Source organism: Chiloscyllium plagiosum, chromosome 8 (genome assembly GCF_004010195.1).
Source record: "Chiloscyllium plagiosum isolate BGI_BamShark_2017 chromosome 8, ASM401019v2, whole genome shotgun sequence".
Lineage (NCBI taxonomy): Eukaryota > Metazoa > Chordata > Chondrichthyes > Orectolobiformes > Hemiscylliidae > Chiloscyllium > Chiloscyllium plagiosum.
The window spans coordinates 106,754,855-106,771,617 of record NC_057717.1 but is presented as its reverse complement, the minus strand read 5'-3'; the positions used below and the strand labels follow the sequence as shown (position 1 = coordinate 106,771,617).

Below are 16,763 nucleotides of genomic sequence, written 5' to 3'. Positions count from 1 at the left end.
GGGGGGAGGTGAGTGGGGGATGGATGGGGGGGGGTGGATGGGGGTAGATTGCTCTAACTTATCACTGCGCACGCGCAGTCGGTCGGGTTGATTGCTGAATGTTATATCTTTCCCGGAAATCGCGACACGATGAAGCCGATATCAATAAGTTATTAGTTAACCTCCGAGAAACAGCGCTCCAATCCCCATATACAGAGAGAACCGAAAACAAACCACCTCCCGCACTAAACCGGACTCACCGGAAACCAGGCCCCCGCTTAATCCCCGCCCCCAGCCGGCTCGGTCCGGCACACAATCCCCGCCTTCCGGCATCCGGTCCGGCACACTATCCCTGCCTTCCGGCATCCGGTCCGGCTCTCTCAGTTCCTGTGTCGAACAGGCCCCCGAAAGAGCGGAGTTAATCCGAAACAGAGTGCGGGAGGAGCTGGGCAGCTCCGGGTGGGGGTCACTGTCAGGGGAACGTCACCCTCAGTTGTTGCAGATGTTTCGTCCCCTGTCTAGGTGACATCCTCAGTGCTTGGGAGGTTCCTGTGAAGTGCTTCTGTGATGTTTCCTCCGGTGTTTATAGTATCAGGGGGATTCACTCTCTGGGGAAAATGGGGGGGGTCACCATCAGGGTGACTGTCAGGGAATGGGGTGGGCACCGGATATTGTTCTGAGCCCCTGACCATGGTGCAGACAACACTATCTTTTTTTTGGTTTCAGTGTTTTATTATAGACAAATAAGTTTTAGAGAATGAATCCTAGGTTCTTTCCTCCCATACATTTTCTTTTGGCTTCTTCATGGTTCATGATCCAAGCTGAGATTGTTCTAACGAGGTTCCCAGCAGAGCATCCCTGCACCTTTAAAGCTCCTTGACTGGAACATCGAAACCTGGCTCTAATGACACCCCCTTTGTTTAGTCTGCCAGTGAGACTGACCACTATTTTCCCAACTCTTTGTCATTAATAGTCTCAAACTCTCCGATACAGCCACACTTCTTCATTATGGTCAGAAATTTCACAATCACTTTGGAACATGGTTGGATGAGAATGTGGCGTTTCTGTGCATTGTCGATGCTGGTAAGGGCATCAGGGAGAACATATATGCACACCACGATGCTGCTTCGTCAAAGAATTTTTAAACTTTAGATCTGTATGTGATGATATTGCTGCAAGGAAAGTACCATACTCCATGAGTATGGGATGCAGCAGCATTAGCAGCACAGGATCAGTCATCCCCAGGACATCAGTACCTCCACAAGATTCATGACATGGTCTTCAGGAAGATACAGAGCTCTTTCAGCATGTCTGGTGTCATGTTTAGGGAGTGTGGAATAAGTTAGAAAGCATTCAGCCCCATTCCTTCAATCTGGACTGATAGTTCAATTAAGAGAATGTGAGGACCGCAGATGCTGAAGAATCAGTCAAAAAGTGTACTGCTGGAAAATCACAGCAGGTCAGGCAGCATGTAAGGAGCAGAAGAGTCAATGTTTCAGACATAAGCTCTTCATCAGGAATGTGGAGAGAGAGGGGGCCTGAGAGATAAGGGGGGGGGGGGGTAGATTAAGGATGAGGCTGGGGTGAAGGTAGCTGGGAAGGTGATAGGTAGATGCAGTCAGGAGATAATTGTGATAGGTCAGTGGGGAGGATGGAGTGGATAGGTGGGAAAAAATATGGACAGTTTGTCAGGTTGGATCTGAGATGACGTGAGGGGAGTCGAGGTGTGGAAACTGATGAAGTCGATGTTGATGCTATGTGGTTGTAGGGTCCTGAGGCAGAAGATGAGGCAATCTTCCTTCAGTTGGTGGATGGCTTTGATTTGGCAGTGGAGGAGTCTCTGCTCCACTCTCCCCACCACCCTATCACAATTACCTCCCACCTGTATTCACTTATTGCTTTCCCACCTACCTTCTCCCCCCCCACCCCATGCCCCACAGTTCCACCCCACTCCCCTATTTATGTCTCAGCTCCCTCCCCCCGCCACATTCTTGATAAAAAGAGTTTCTGCCCAAAACGCCAGCTGTTCATCAATCCCGCACAGGATTGAACATAGGTTTATACATTTTGTACAGCAGAACAGTTTCTCAGAGGCAGCTACCGGCTGGGACTGTGACAATGGCACATCAGACCAAGGGCAACCTCTTGCAGTCTGTGACCAGATGAAGCCCACAGCAGAGACAGCTGCTCCTGAGCTTGCATGGAGAACAGAGCAGATCCCTTCAATAGAAGAGGAAAACATGGGAGCATCGAGGGACCATAACAATTGGGGGTTGGGGGGTTATGGGGGACAGACTTTGTCTATTTTCACATCTTGCCTTTATCTTGAAACTCACTTAACTGTACATTTAGTATTGTATTTTTTGTCCTATGGTTCATTTTCCTGAAGGCAGCATTTCTTAAAGCAAATAGAAGGTTTCAAAACAGTCCTGGTGTCACTTAAAAAAAAATTATCTGCTATTCCTGTCATAATTTTGCATTGCCACTTATAAATCATGACAGTTCAGACGTTAAGAATGCACTTTTGCCCTATTTTGTATAGTCAAAACAATGTTTTAATTTAATATCAACACTGTCAAAGAGAGTGACAAACAAACAGCTTTTCAGGAGGGAGATACAGTCATTCAGATTTAAGGAGCAAAAACTGTAGGAAGCAGACATTCTCACTGCTGTTGGTATACCAGGGCTGCTTCACCTTCTTTCACCTGCATCAGGATCCGTGGAACATTTATCCATCGAATCTGCTGCTCCACTCGTTTCTCTCCAGGGTCTAGGCTCAATCCTTATTCAACAGTAAAACTTTGCAGTGCACAACCTGCAGCCCCAATCTTGGACACTGTCTCATGCAAGTACAGTAAGGTACTGCCTTACCTGTCTAAGTAAAAGGAAGCATGTTCGGAGTACTCAAATGGTTTTCTCCTGTACTTGCTGTGTTGTGTCCAAGGTGTGTCCTTCCTGCCTCAGTGCTGTTCCTGTGAAATTCGGTCATCAAACCACGTTTTCAGAGGGTGCCCTTTGTCACCCAAAGACTATCGTCCGAATCCGAGTGTAGAAATCATGGCCTGTTGCAACTGAGTTCACCAGGACAAAATGAATCATGTGCACTTTGCTGGTTATCTGCATTCACATTTTAGAATCTTGGCAAATCTGTTAATTTTAAACCATAAGATTATCTCAATCATCTGATAAACAAAGGACCTTGTAATGAAATGTTACACATCACTAGTCCCACGACAAAATGAACCACAAGCAAGAAATGATAATCCTGCATCATATGATCAAATGAATCTGCATCATGTCAACCATTGAAGCATCAGTATTGTGGAAGATGACATCTCACACATGCAGGCATGTAAATAACGGTGTCTAAGCATATGAGGATTCTATAATGACCAGTTCAAAGTGAGATGTAATATTACATTCAATGTCCATCTCAGTAATTCAGCAACATTTTTACTACAAGCGTTAAAAGTTTTTCACTTCTGAAATTTTCATTTAAATCCTTTACCTACATATATTTAAAACAGATTGTTAAAAGAAATGCATTACAAATTCACATCGACACAGCATCTATAAGAGTTGAAGGCCTTTTAAGGTCAAAGATAAGATTATTTTCTAATTATGTTACAAAATGTCTGACATTTGACTCAGTGGTTAGCACAGAGACTGGGTTTGATTGCACCCTTTGGTGACTGTGTGGATTTTGCATGTTCTCCACACGTCTGTGTGGGTTTCCTCCAGGTACTCCAATTTCCTCCCACAGTCTAAAGATGTGTAGGTTAGATGGATTAGCCAGGGGAATGCAGGGTTGGGTGGAATGCACTTTGGAGAGTCGGCGTGTGCTGAATGTCCTACTTCACTATTAATCGGGATTCTATGATTTGCACTTTTCAAGTTCACTTCACACCATTAAATAACGTTTAACAATTTTTAATGAAAGCACAACCTCCAAAATCAAGCTTTGCAAATACTACTTTCCAAAATTTCTCTCTGACCACACTAAAATCTCAAACTCAAATCTTTTAGGAGTGGGGGTGGAATTGAGCTGAAGTTTATGATTTTGTTAATTTAACAGGCAACCCTTTGTCTGGATTGTGAATCCCCACCAGGGGCTTTAAATGAGCTTGTGCATGTACTTCCTCTAAAGTCCAAATCGGACATACTCGAATAACATAACACCAGCCAGAGTGTGTTAACCTGTCTCTCCACAGGTGCTGCCAAACAAACTGAATTTTTCCAATATTTTCTATATTTCAAATCTCAAGTATGCACAGTCCTTTGCTTTTACTTATGGTGTTAACCAGTTAATGTGAGCTGAGGGCACTGCCTATTAAACCCAGAGATATGCTGAAACGAAAATGAAATATTCAGCAGGTCAGACAGCACTTGTGGAGAGAGAAAACATATGCATTTCCCGCAACTTTTTTCAGATTTTTATTATCGACAATATTTTGATTATGTTTCAACCTGGGATGGAATTGTAAAAGAATTAATAAATTCTACAATTACTGAGCTGCTGAGTTTACATTTTCTTCTGTCTCATTTATCGTCACTTTACTTTCCCTCCATTGTGACCCAGCAGAGGGGAGATTTGCCACCACTTACTAAAAACACTGAGCCTTCTTTTATCCCTCAGCACCTTTCACTCAGTGACAGTCAACCATCCTTCCTAACCTTTTAAAGGTTAAGTGTTTGATGGGAATGCTTACAGATATTTCCACTTGGGCACAAGGGGGAAGCAAAGTGACAAGCCCAGCAGATAATTATTTAATTCATATGGGTGGGTGATGGGGAGATGCCATGATATTTTCACTGACCCAGTAATCCAGAGCCCAGACTAATCATAGAAACAGACAGCACAAAAGAGGCCTTTTGGCCCAAGTCTGTACCGACAAAAACAATTCAAGTCTACACAAGTCCCACTCCAGCACTTGGCACATGGCCTTGAATATCATAATATTCCACAGAGTGCATCCAAGCACTTTTTAAAAGATAATGAGATTTAAGCATCCAACTACCCTCCAGTGTATTCCAGATCCCCTCCAGCCTCAATAAATTGCCTCAAATCCCTCTAAACCTCTTGCCTTCACCTTAAAATTACGTCTCCTTATTACTAAATCCTCAACTGAGGGGAACAGCTGTTCCTATCCACCCTGTCCACGCCCCTCAAATCTCATATACATCAATCAGGTTCCCACCAACCTGCTCTGCTCCAAGCAGAACCACCAGAGCTTATCCAATTTCTCTTCATAACTGAACTGCTCCACCCCAAACAACATCCTTCCTGTAACTGCACACAGTACTCCAGCTGCGGCCTGACCAAAGTTCTGTACAACTCTAACATAAATTAGAAGAGCAGGGAGGTTAGGGTTTTAAAGGTAAGGGTCCTGAATGCCTCTTAATCGCCCTATTGACCTGTCCTACCAACTTCAGGGATTTGTGGACCAGAGGCTCTGGTCATTCATTGAGCACTCACTTACCTTATTCCTTCTTCCAATGTGTATCACCTCACTTACCAGTGTTAAATTCCATCTGCCACTGATTTGCTCATCTGACAAATCCATCTATATCCTCCAAGAACTCAAGACTTTCTTCCTCCCTGTTAACCGACTTACATCCAACTTGCCAAGTAACCCTGGATCCTTTGTGTTTTTTCCTTCTTTAATCAGGGTCCCATGTGGGAACTTGTCAAAGGTTTTCCTTAAATCCATTTAAACTACATCAACTGCACTCTCACACCTGGTCACATCCTCGAAACATTAAAAAAAAACTGGTTAGGCATCAGCTCCTGCTGACAAAGCTATGCAGACTACTCCAACAACCTTGCCTCCGACTGGAGATTAATTTCTTTTCTAATAACCTGAGGAAAATGGGATTGAATTCCTCCCTGGCAGCTGATTAAATTTAAATTCAATAAATTTGGAATTGAAAGCTAGCCTCCGTAATGAAGACTATAACTATTATCATTATTGTAACAATCCATCCAGTTCACGGTGTCTTTTGGAGAAGGAATTTGGTCGTTCTTACCTCGTGTGTGATGTATGTCATCATAGACTCATAGCAACCATCCTCTGCATTGGTCTAGTAAGCCTCTCAGTTCCAGGGCAACTAAAAATGGGCAATAAGTGCTGGCCTTGTGCACAAAAGAAGAATATAATTACTTATAAAGCATTCAGAAAAAACCGTTACCTGGAGACAGGTGATAAGATGGAACTAGGTACCACAAGGAGTGGCTGAGGAGAACGGTATTAGCTTTCAAGTGACAGATAGACACAAGATTCTGTTGATGGGGTGGACACAGGATTGTGTGCAACATTAACCACACCTGTTTCAGTGTTGAACATTTCATGTAATTATAGAAAGTGGTTTTCTCACATGGTTTTCCAAGCTGATTGGGGACAGACACCAAGTTTGGGATCAAGCCCAAGGTTGATCATGGAGCATGCTGCTCCTGAAGGTCAATGTCACAGGTTAACTTCAATAACTAGATTCCCTCAGAAACACAGGTTGATGTGAGTATTTATTGTACAGGAATTGTAAATCATGAACCTATTTGCATTTATTTACACACAGGCACAGCTCAGACAACATCGGTGTCTGAACTAGAGTCAGAATAGTCTGCAACAAGGGAGCTGGTATTGAGATCTCGATCCGAGTCTATCACCGCTTCAGTCTGTAGGGAAATGTCAGCTTCTTCCTTCAAGTCACTAACACAGTCTCCAGTTGTACTGTCTGGAACATGGTCCTTTTGATCTGTTCTATTTCTCATCTTCGATCCAGAATCCTTCTTTCTGCTGATCAAGAGCGACTGCTGTTTCTGGCTTTCTGATTTCCGTCGAATTATTCCAAGATTACTTGCAGCAAATCCATTTGGGCTGTTTGTGGATTTGGTTGTTAATATTTTATTCAGGCCAAGTTTTTTCAAGGTCTCACCAGCCTTCTCTCCCATGGCAACTTGTGATGATGCAAACCAGGACCTGGAGGTGATTTCCTTCCTTTTCAACCTTTGCTTGTCCTCGTAGGCTGTATAAGAAATAGTGGAACATCAGAATCACTGCAATTCCCGCAGATACAACAGAAACAAACAGGTCAGTCCGCCTGGCCTGGCGTTTTAGAGACACTCAAACTTCTTTCCATTTAATCTCAGCTTAACCCTCTTCAACATTCTCCCTCAAAATGTTAAATTTCTTATTCAGTCCCTCCCTGTGGTGTACATGTTTCTCCTGAATTTCCAACCGTATTTCTTGGTGACACATCAATGATCTTTAAGCTCTGCTCTTTAGTACAAGAGGAAATATTCTAACTTACCCAAAGGGTCATTTTACTCGAGAATGTTACTGCTGAGACACATGCATAATCCAGTTTGGAGTCATTAGATAATGAGTGGTTCAAACTGGGTCAGTCTTACTGAATCAGGTGATTATTCGTCATGTCCCAGTGATCTTCAGCTGAAACCAAATTCAGCACAGGTAGGGACTGCTACAGAGAGTCAGTGCCATCATCATGGATTCTCAGAGGTGAACGCTATTCTCTTTGTATTCAGTTTTGACCAAATGCATTTAACCCTGAGGTTCTTAGCCTAAAGGGTTTCTTTAGCTCCTCTGTCCCTAACACTGATACAGTGACCTTGAACCCCATGCGCCCCCATGGAAGTTTACAAAATCACAGTGGGTGGGGAGTTCTGGGACACCCCATTGCACAGACCCAGTGTGTGTGTCGTCACTCTCTGACTACACAGAGAATCTGGTTACATGGACTTCAGAGAGCTTTGCCAGGTCTCCCTGACCATGTACTTTACCATCACTCACAATGATACCCTCCCCTGTTCCAGACTGGGTGCTGAGAAACCACAGACATTGCCTAGGACTTTCCCAGAACACCAGAGGATGAACCATATTGCTCCCAAGATATTAGTTGAGAATTTTCCTTCCTATAAACACAGCTGTAATGCAGCAGTGTTAATGCTGAAATCAGCTCCTACTCTGCACCCTTCTACGCATTAATATTGATCGTCACCCAACTTACAATCCATAGTATGGAATTTGAGAAGCGAAGCCAGGTGTTTATCATCCTCAGACTCCTGAACCAGAGGGATACTGAGAGATGCTTTGTTCCGAAGAGCTTCATCTTTCTCTTCCACCTCTTTCAACACCTTTTTCTCATCCTAAAGACAGGAGAAATGTAATTGTTTATTAAGAATTAACATTCATGACCGCAATGAAATAGGAGAGCTAAATGGAAAACACGTGGGCACCAGGAATATAAAGATATCTTTAGCAATGACTTTCTGCTTTGTGTTTAGTGATTATCTACACACCCTTTATCTTTTTAATTGTTTGATGGTTCTCAGAAAGATATACCCCCACCCCTACCAGCCAATGTGCTCACATGTGGGAGACACCACAATGCTAACTGGTGCTGTTCACTCTCTCAAGGAGGGGCTGTAACTGGTGGTGCTGCCTTTCTCTGGGAGAGGTGGGCTGGAGTGTGAGGGGTGCTGGACTAATAGCTTCACAGAATCTGCATCAGCAAACGCACCCGGAATTTCTTGCGCAGCATGCTGTTCATGGCAAAGTCATCTTTCCAAGCATTCTGCATCTCCTGGATATCGGACAAGGTGGGAATGGCAATCTTCAGCTTCTCCTGGTCACTGACTCCATGTTCCAACTTGTACATGGCATCTGTCTCCAACAACTTCTTCTCTTCATGCTCTGGAGGATCAATAATCTTCATGTGATTAAAGTGAAAGCAGCACACTCAGACCAACTATCAGCCCGAATTCACAAAGACCCATTCAATGCCACACTCACCCTCACATCACATCACATCAACTCCTGAGCCAGAGACCCTCACCTCCCCAATCGAGCCGACCCTCACTAACCTGGCTTGTCAAGCATCCTGACCATCATTCCACCCTCCCCCACATACACTATCATCCCTGCCTGCATTCTCACCTCCCTCAGAGACCCCTCCCCTTTGTCCCACTCCTTCCCTTAATCCCCACTCTCTGCTCCCTCCTGCTGGGTCACTAACCTGTTGTTAAGATTTGCTCATTGTCCTTCATGTCCCACCGCTCCTCTTTGCGCCGTGCTCCACTCACTATCACATAGTCACAGTTGGCTGGGTCAGTCTGCATCTCGATGTGATTCACACACAAATGACACTTCATCCGAAATCTGCAACATCCAACACCAGACTTAACGGAACACTGACAGTGCGTGAGCAAGGAAACAATCCAGCTCCAAAATCAAGAACCCACCCGTGTGAGAGTGAGCGATCAAGCAAGCAAAAGGGAGTCACATTTCTGTGCTAGAAAAGGGGCCTGGCCAAAAATCAGGGAATCCTCCCACCTGTCATTGTCTTCCCTTAGAGTCCTCATGAGCAGCCATACAGGGACAGCCTGATTACAGCTGGACCTTGAGGTGCATGACAATGGGGACAAGGGTTTTCCAGAGGGAGAACATGTGGTGAACTGGATCATTCAAACAGGAGATCCCACTCCAGCAGTCACACCATCTCAAACACACATACTGGCAGCTAGTGAACAAATGAAGAGCACGCAGACCCATTCTATTATCACTGGACTGCCCGACACAGCAAGACTAATTCTCGACTATGGTCGAGAAATAAGGTAATTTTAAAAAAGTTTACAATACCAGCACTATTGGCTAGGCCTTCATAATGTGAACCACTTCTTGAAATGCTGCAGTCAATGGGGGGTGCACTCACAATGCCATTAGGGAAGGAGATGCAGATTTTTGATTCATTGACAGTAAAGGAATGGTGAGCCTGCCTCTGCCAAAGGAAAGGGAGGATCAATCTGTCCCGATGAAACAATGAAAAGGAGAGGAGCAGCCAAGCCCTGACTGAGCTTCAGAGGATGAGGTGAACAGGAGTGGTACCTGTAGATGGGGGTTGTGTAGTAATTCCCAACTTTCTTCTTTTCTGCATTATACCGGACACCTGGAATGAGGAAAGGACTTTTAACCCTTTAGCATCTACTCTTTTAAACCCATAGGAAAGCTATCTTTATACTGTCCCCAAGAAACACTTCCAGGGTAGTTACACAGCATAGAGTTAGAAAGACTGTAAAGTTCCCTTTATTCTTTTGAGCCAAGTAAAGCTCCCTCTGCTATTTTAAACCAAGTAAAAGATCCTGTGACACTGTCCCCATCAAACACTCCTAGGACAGGGACAGCATAGGATTCGATACAGACTAAAGTTTCCTCTACGCTGTTCTAGAAACAGGTACTGCACAGATTTAAATATAAAGTAAAAACTCCCTCTACTCTGTCCCCAAACATTCCCAGAACAGGAACAGTACAGGGTTAGATACAGAGTAATGCTCCTTATTCTTGCAAACAATCCTGCTTGGATAAAGGTTCTACTGCATGTTTGCAATTTCCCTCCTTATGGCATCTCCTAAACAGCAAATGTTGTTCTGCGGAGCCAAACTCAAGTGAAGCTAACTACATCTCATTGCTCTTCAATTAACTGCCATGAAGCAGCAGAGATACAAGTTTTCTCCAGCTGGTTTACACTGACTCCACATTTGGGCTGAAGAGATGAAAAGGCTGAATGCACTAACTCCCCCAGCCCAATCCCATTATATCCTGCACACTGTCATAGACTTACCCATTCCAATGTGCTTCCCACAACCATCACACCAGATGTTATATGGCATCTCGAACCTTTGAGAAAGCAGAAGATTCAGTTACTGGTAAACTATTCCTAATAAGCCACAATGATATCTGTCACCCTGAAGATCCAATTCCATTGACTATCAGGCACATCAACAGGCCATGGCAAGGGCCTGTCCAGTGAGTATGAACAAGACATTAATCAGGAAAGTGTGGTTACCACAGCCAAGCTGACCAACTCTTGCTCATCCACTACTCAGACCAACTCTGCTTGGATAGCAATTGAGGAAGAAAACTTATTTGACATCCCTTTAATTGGACCACATGGCAGACAACTGTACATACAGAGAGAGAGAGAGAGAGAGTGCTAGAGCAGAGCTGGGAATGAGTTGTCGTCATCGTCGTCCCTGTCCCCTCTAACCCCAACTGCAACACACAGAACGTCAACCCCAGTTGCGTACACAGAAATCCCAACAGATTGTCTTGGCTCCTACAGATACAAATGCACAAGAAAACAGAGTAGCTGAAAATTCAGATTCAGCAGGAGACTCACCGAATAATGAGGATTCCTTGGGAGAGTTTTCGTGCCCTTTCCCGCAGAGGATGACTGTTCCTGTATTTGTTGAGGGATCCATGCTGTCAGGTTAGAAAGACATCATCCCAGTTGAGAAAAAACAAGGAAGAGAAACATTACGGTTTAAAGCCAGAGTACATTGCTTAGCATTGAAATCCCTCCACCCAACTCCTCCCATCTTTAGTTCTCTCACAGAACCAAGCCCAGCTTGCTGATATCACCACTCAGTTTTTACGTCTCAGAAAGAGGCCTTTCAGCCCATCATGTGAACGTTGGTCATCAAACACCTACCTATTATAACCCCATTCTCCAGCACTAGGCTTTGTGCACAATGGCATTTCAAGAGTTTATCTAGTTGATTTTTAAATGTTTTGAGGGTTCCTGCCTATTTTAGTCAGAGTTCCAGATGCCCACAACCCTCTAGGAAAATGTTTTTGCTCAAACCCCCTCAAAACCTCTGACTCCTCATCTGAAAGCTGTGCCAACTGATTACTGCCCTTTCCACTAAGGGGAAAAAGTTTCTTGCTATCCACACTCAGGGCTTCTTACACCTCAAACAGATCCTCCCTCAGGCTTCTGCCCTCTAAGGGAAACAACCCCAGCCTATCTAGTTTTTGATGTGAAACACTCTTCAGGTTTTACAATGTTAAAGGCATAAAATAAATGTAAGTTTTTTTTGATAAAAACTATTATTCATGGGATACGAGTGATTTTAACAAGGCAAAATGTATTGCCCAACCGAAACAGCCCTTGAGAACATGGTGTGAGCTACTTTCTTAAACAGTTGCAGTCTTTGGGGCATAGATACACCCACAGTGCTGTTAGAGAAGGCAGTTCAAGGTTTTTTGAGCCAGCAACAGTGAAGGAATGGTAATATTAGTTCCAAGTCAGGATAGAAAGACAATAGCACACAGTTGCTGTATGAAAATATCTTGTGGATACAGCTTGCAGTTCTTAAGCACCATTCCACCAAGCACTTTATCTCAAACACACTGAACTCTTACCTTGGCAGGATCAAAGTCAGGTGGGTAATACTTGTTCACACCTTTCCGTTCCCCCTATAGGGAAGAAAAAATAATTTGCACAATGATTAGCTAAGTTTTTCTTTTGTCTTGAATGCATGCCTCTCCAGCCTAGAGAGGCCACCTCTCACAGGATTGAGAATTCCTCAAGGGCAGGACATCCCAGTCCAACATTGATGTGGCTATTCCTCACCAGAGTCCAGGCAATAGCACTGATATGAAATTTTAAATATGAAGGTTTCAATGGTCAAACCCTAGCCAATTCTCGACAGCCAGAAGTCCCAACAGGTTTACCCAACTAGTATCCCTTAGGTAAACCATTGACTGGACAGAGACAAGGTGTCAAACTCGGGATCAAACCAGAGCCTTTGGACCGACTACTGGGAAGACTGTTTGCAAAACGTTATAAAGCGGAGCCTCATCACATAACAAGGCAAACATCCTTCTAGTCAGCAGGCCGCAACTTCTGCAACAACCCATCTGTCAAGGATTTTTAAAACTGGGGCTTCAACCAGCTGCAATAGCATAGTCTCACCTTTGAGGCTCACACAGATTCAGAGTGAGCGCTCAGATTGATTCTGCAGTGAAGAATGTCAGTAGCATACCTGACAATGTTTTGAATGTCTTCCTGAATAATTTAAATTTTAATTAGTGCTATAGAGTCATGGAGATGTACAGCGTGGAAATAGACCCTTCAATCACCTCAAACGTCAACCAGATATCCCAAGTTAATAGCCCTATTTGCCAGCACCTGGCCCATACCCCTCTAAACCCTTCCCATTTATATACCCATCCAGATGCCTTTCAAATGTTGTAATTGTAACCACCTCCACCACTGATAGAGTCATAGGGATGTTCCTCTGGCAATTCATTCCATACAGATATCATTCTTTGTGTGGGAAAAGTTGCCTCTCAGGTCCCTTTTAAATCTTTCCCCTTCACCTTAAACCTATGCTCTCTTGTTTTGGACACCCCATCCCAGGGAAAATACCTTGTATTTTTACCCTATCCATGCCCCTCATGATTTTATAAATCTCTAAAAGGTCACCCCTCACCCTCCGACACTCCAGGAAAAACAGTCTATTCAGCCTCTCCCGATAGATCAAACCCTCCAACCCTAGTAAAACCCTTGTAAATCTTTTCTGAACCCTTTCAAGTTTCACAACATACTTTCGATAGCTGGGAGACCAGAACTGAATGCAGGATTCCAAAAGTGGCCTAACCAATATCCTGTAGAGCTGCAACATGATGTCCGAATTCCTACACTCAATGCATTGTCCAATAAAAGCAAGCATATCAAATACCTTCTTCACTGTCCTATTTAAGACTCCACTTTCAAGGAACTATGAACCTGCACTCCAAGGTCTCATTGTTCAGCAACACTCCTCAGGACCTTATCTTTAATTATATACATCCTCAATTTGCCTTACCAAAATGCACCTCACATTTATCTAAATGAATTCCATATCCCACACCTCAGCCCATCTGATCAAGATCCTGTTGTTCTGAGATTATGTCCAATTTTGATATCATCTGCAAACTTACTAGCTATACCTTCTATATTCCCATCCAAATACATTACAAAAGAAACATTTCAGACCCATATTCAAAAAATAGACTGCAATGAATCACAGTTTACACTTAACGATGCAAATCCAAACAGCAACTGTATTATTACCTAATTTGGCAGGACAGTGGCTCAGTGGTTAGCACTGCTGCCTCACAGGGCTAGGGAGCCCAGGTTCGATTCTAATTTCAGGCAACTGTGTGTGGAATTTGCACCTTCTCCCCATGTCTGTGTGGGTTTCCTCCAGGAGCTCTGGCTTCCTCCCACTTTCCAAAGATGAGCAGGTTAGGTGAATTGGCTATGCTAAATTGCCCATAGTGTTCAGGGATGTGTAGTTTAGGTACATTAGTCAGGGGTAAACGTAGAGTAACAGGGAATGGGTTTGGGTGGGATACTCTTCAGAGGGTCTGTGTGGACTTATGAAAGGCCTGTTTCCACACTGTAAGGATTCTAAGATAATTAGCCAGAATTAAATCAGGACACAAGACTCAAACAAAATGTTACACCACTTTATATGGAGGTGCCAGTATTGGATGGGGTGGACAAAGTTAAAAGTCACACAATACCAGGTTATAGTCCAAGTTATGTGATTTTTGACCTTCCCTTTAGATAGACACCATTGATCAATTGCTTGTATAGTACATAAATACTCATTCTCAATACAAAGCATGACCAGCATATTTACCATGGCTTATCTCTTGAACTTCCAGTCCACTGTCAAATGGTTTCCAATGCAATCCAACAGCCTGTGGACAAAAGAAACATTGAGTGAGGTTGCCAGGATTTCCTGACACTTCTTACTGATGTATGTCTGTGCTGAGATTAAGTGGATGGTCACAGGAGGACAGAGAGGAAAAAGGAATAAAGGGTCAGGAGATGGAGGAGGAGAAAAAGGGATGGAAAGGGTGGGTAGGAGGAAAAGGGAAGGAGAGGGTGGGTAGGGGAACACTGAAGGGGGAAGAGGGGCTTGAGGAGGAAAACTAATGGAGACTGTTCGTGGGAACAGAGGCTGAAAACGGTAGAGTTTCCGAACCCCCGTCATCCCGGGAGTGACAACGAGGACAATCGGCAGAAAAGACGGATGTTAGGCGGGAGAGACGGATTCCCCCTGCGCCGCGCCGGGCCAGGCCGCCGAGAAACCTCGGAAACCCAAAGCCCGGTTTCCACAGCAACCCCCGATCCCGCCAGCGCAGGCACCGCCATATTACCTGCTCCGAGACCCAGACTCACCGCGCAGGCGCGCCCCCGCCGTGATGACGTCAACACGTTCCTCCTCCCAATCCCCGGAGCAACCGTCTCCGAGCAACGGGGCAGTCCGAGCCCATAAATTCCCACAGACTACAGGAGTCAAAGAAACTCAGCTAGTCAGGAAATAAACTGTGTATTTCAGGTTAGTAAAGTTAGAATTATAAAATGTTTCAAACTGAAGTAGGGGATTGGTAGAATTTAAGCATGTGAGGCCATTGCTGCATTGTGTCTAAATGAGCGATTTACCTCATGGCAGCCCCGCACATTCTCCATTTTTAGAAAATAATCCAATTCCATCTTCAGTCTTAAACTGAATCTACCTCCACCGCATTTTCAGCAAGTGTCTTCTAGGTCCTACTGTCACGTGTACCAAGGCGCAGTGAACAGCTTTGTCTTGCGAGCAATACAGGCAGATCACAGAGTTAAGTAGCACAGATGAGTAAATAATAGGTAAACAGCGGCAAAAACATAAACACAGGTACAGGCGAATGTTAAGAGTTTGTGCGTCCATTCAGTATTCTAACAACAGTAGGGTAGAAACTGTTACAAAACCTGGCTAGTGCATGTGTTCAGGCTTCTGTACCTTCTTCCCGATGGTAGAGGTTGTAGATAAACGTTGCCAGGGTGGGATGGATCTTTGAGAATGCTGGCGGCCTTTCCTTGACAGCAGGCCTGGCAGATGGATTCTATAGATGGGAGTTTGGCCTTTGTGATTGTCCGGGCCGGGTTCACCACTCTCTGTAACCATCTCCGATCTTGAGTGGTACGGTTGAACATACCAGGTAGTGATACATCCAGACAGAGTACTCTCGATAGCGGACCGATAAAAATTGGTAAGGGTATTTGCCATCATACCAAATTTCCTCAGCTGCCTGAGGAAGAAGAGATGTTGTTGGGCCTTTGTAACCAGTGTGTCCACATGAAGAGTCCAAGAAAGCTTGTTGTGGATGCCCACTCCCAGGAGCTTGACACTCTCCACTCGTGCCACCTCTGTGCTGTTAATGTGTAGGGGTGCGTGAGTAACATCCTGCCAAAAGTCAATAATGAGTTCCTTGGGCAAATGTTTCTCCTCATGTCACTGCCCTTAAACTGGTGCCCTCTCGCTCTTGATCCTTCTCCATTGGGAAGAGTTTCTCCCTATCTACTTTGCCCAGACTCTCATGATGTTTCAAATCACTTCACAACCAATTCAACAAAAGCAGTCTCAAAGACTCTATCTGCTTAATTAAAGTCCCTCATTTCTGGGACCATTCTCATTAATCTATTCTATGATTTAAATGATATATTAAATTACAGATACAAATAACAAAGGGTTGATGGTGCAGAGACAAAAGGAGTGGTAATAAGGTTAAAGGTGTGGCCTGAGGAGGTGTGAATGGCAGAATGATAAAATAGAAGGACTCCTGATGGATGTCAGTTATAAAAGTCATACAGCACAGAAGCAGGCCCTTCTGCATAATTCATCCATGCCGACTAGATTGCCTAAAATAAATTATTCCCATTTCCCTGCATTTGGCCCAGATCACTGTAAACCTTTCCTCTCTGTGTACATGTCTTTTAAATGTTGTAATTTTTCCTCTGGCAGCTTGTTTCATATGTGCACCATACTTTGTGTGAAAAAGTTGACCCTCAGATCCCTTTTAAATCTTTCCCCTCTCATCTTAAACCTATACCCTCTAGTTTTGAATTCCCCTAACCTGGGGAACAGACCTTGTCTATTCAACCTCTGTAGT

The 16,763-nt window shown here is 44.1% G+C and overlaps 2 protein-coding genes, 1 long non-coding RNA gene and 1 pseudogene across 10 annotated transcripts in view; 1 reads left to right on the top strand and 3 right to left on the bottom strand.

Annotated features, from left to right (window-relative positions):
- gtf2f1 (general transcription factor IIF, polypeptide 1) overlaps positions 1-286 on the bottom strand; it is a 42,511-nt gene extending 42,225 nt beyond the window's left edge. For 4 of the 5 annotated variants that reach the window (XM_043695063.1, XM_043695064.1, XM_043695061.1 and 1 more), the window contains exon 1: positions 240-286. The gene's annotated coding sequence lies outside the window, so the exon portion shown is untranslated. Of the gene's footprint in view, positions 1-161 lie in introns of all 5 variants that reach the window. The other variant, XM_043695062.1, reaches the window with a different exon arrangement.
- Positions 287-696: 410 nt separating this feature from the next.
- On the bottom strand, positions 697-5,690 carry LOC122552391 (annotated as a pseudogene).
- A 791-nt stretch (positions 5,691-6,481) lies between these two features.
- Positions 6,482-15,094, bottom strand: yju2b (YJU2 splicing factor homolog B). 4 transcript variants are annotated; one of them, XM_043695055.1, is made up of 10 exons: positions 15,013-15,094; positions 14,468-14,528; positions 12,198-12,251; positions 11,173-11,255; positions 10,615-10,670; positions 9,882-9,942; positions 9,013-9,155; positions 8,518-8,690; positions 8,005-8,143; positions 6,482-7,002 (listed from the first exon to the last, which is right to left on the bottom strand). In XM_043695055.1, the coding sequence occupies exons 2-10, from the start codon at positions 14,468-14,470 to the stop codon at positions 6,560-6,562; spliced, it is 1,155 nt and encodes a 384-aa protein (XP_043550990.1). In that variant the 5' UTR covers positions 14,471-14,528; positions 15,013-15,094; the 3' UTR covers positions 6,482-6,559. The 4 variants fall into 4 exon arrangements, with proteins under 4 accessions (XP_043550990.1, XP_043550989.1, XP_043550991.1 ...); XM_043695054.1 differs by having other exon boundaries at positions 14,991-15,017; XM_043695056.1 differs by lacking the exon at positions 15,013-15,094 and adding an exon at positions 14,816-14,984.
- LOC122552320 overlaps positions 15,086-16,763 on the top strand; it is a 45,404-nt gene continuing 43,726 nt past the window's right edge. Inside the window, exon 1 of the long non-coding RNA XR_006312356.1 lies at positions 15,086-15,172. This is a non-coding gene — a long non-coding RNA (uncharacterized LOC122552320). The remainder of the gene's footprint in view (positions 15,173-16,763) is intronic.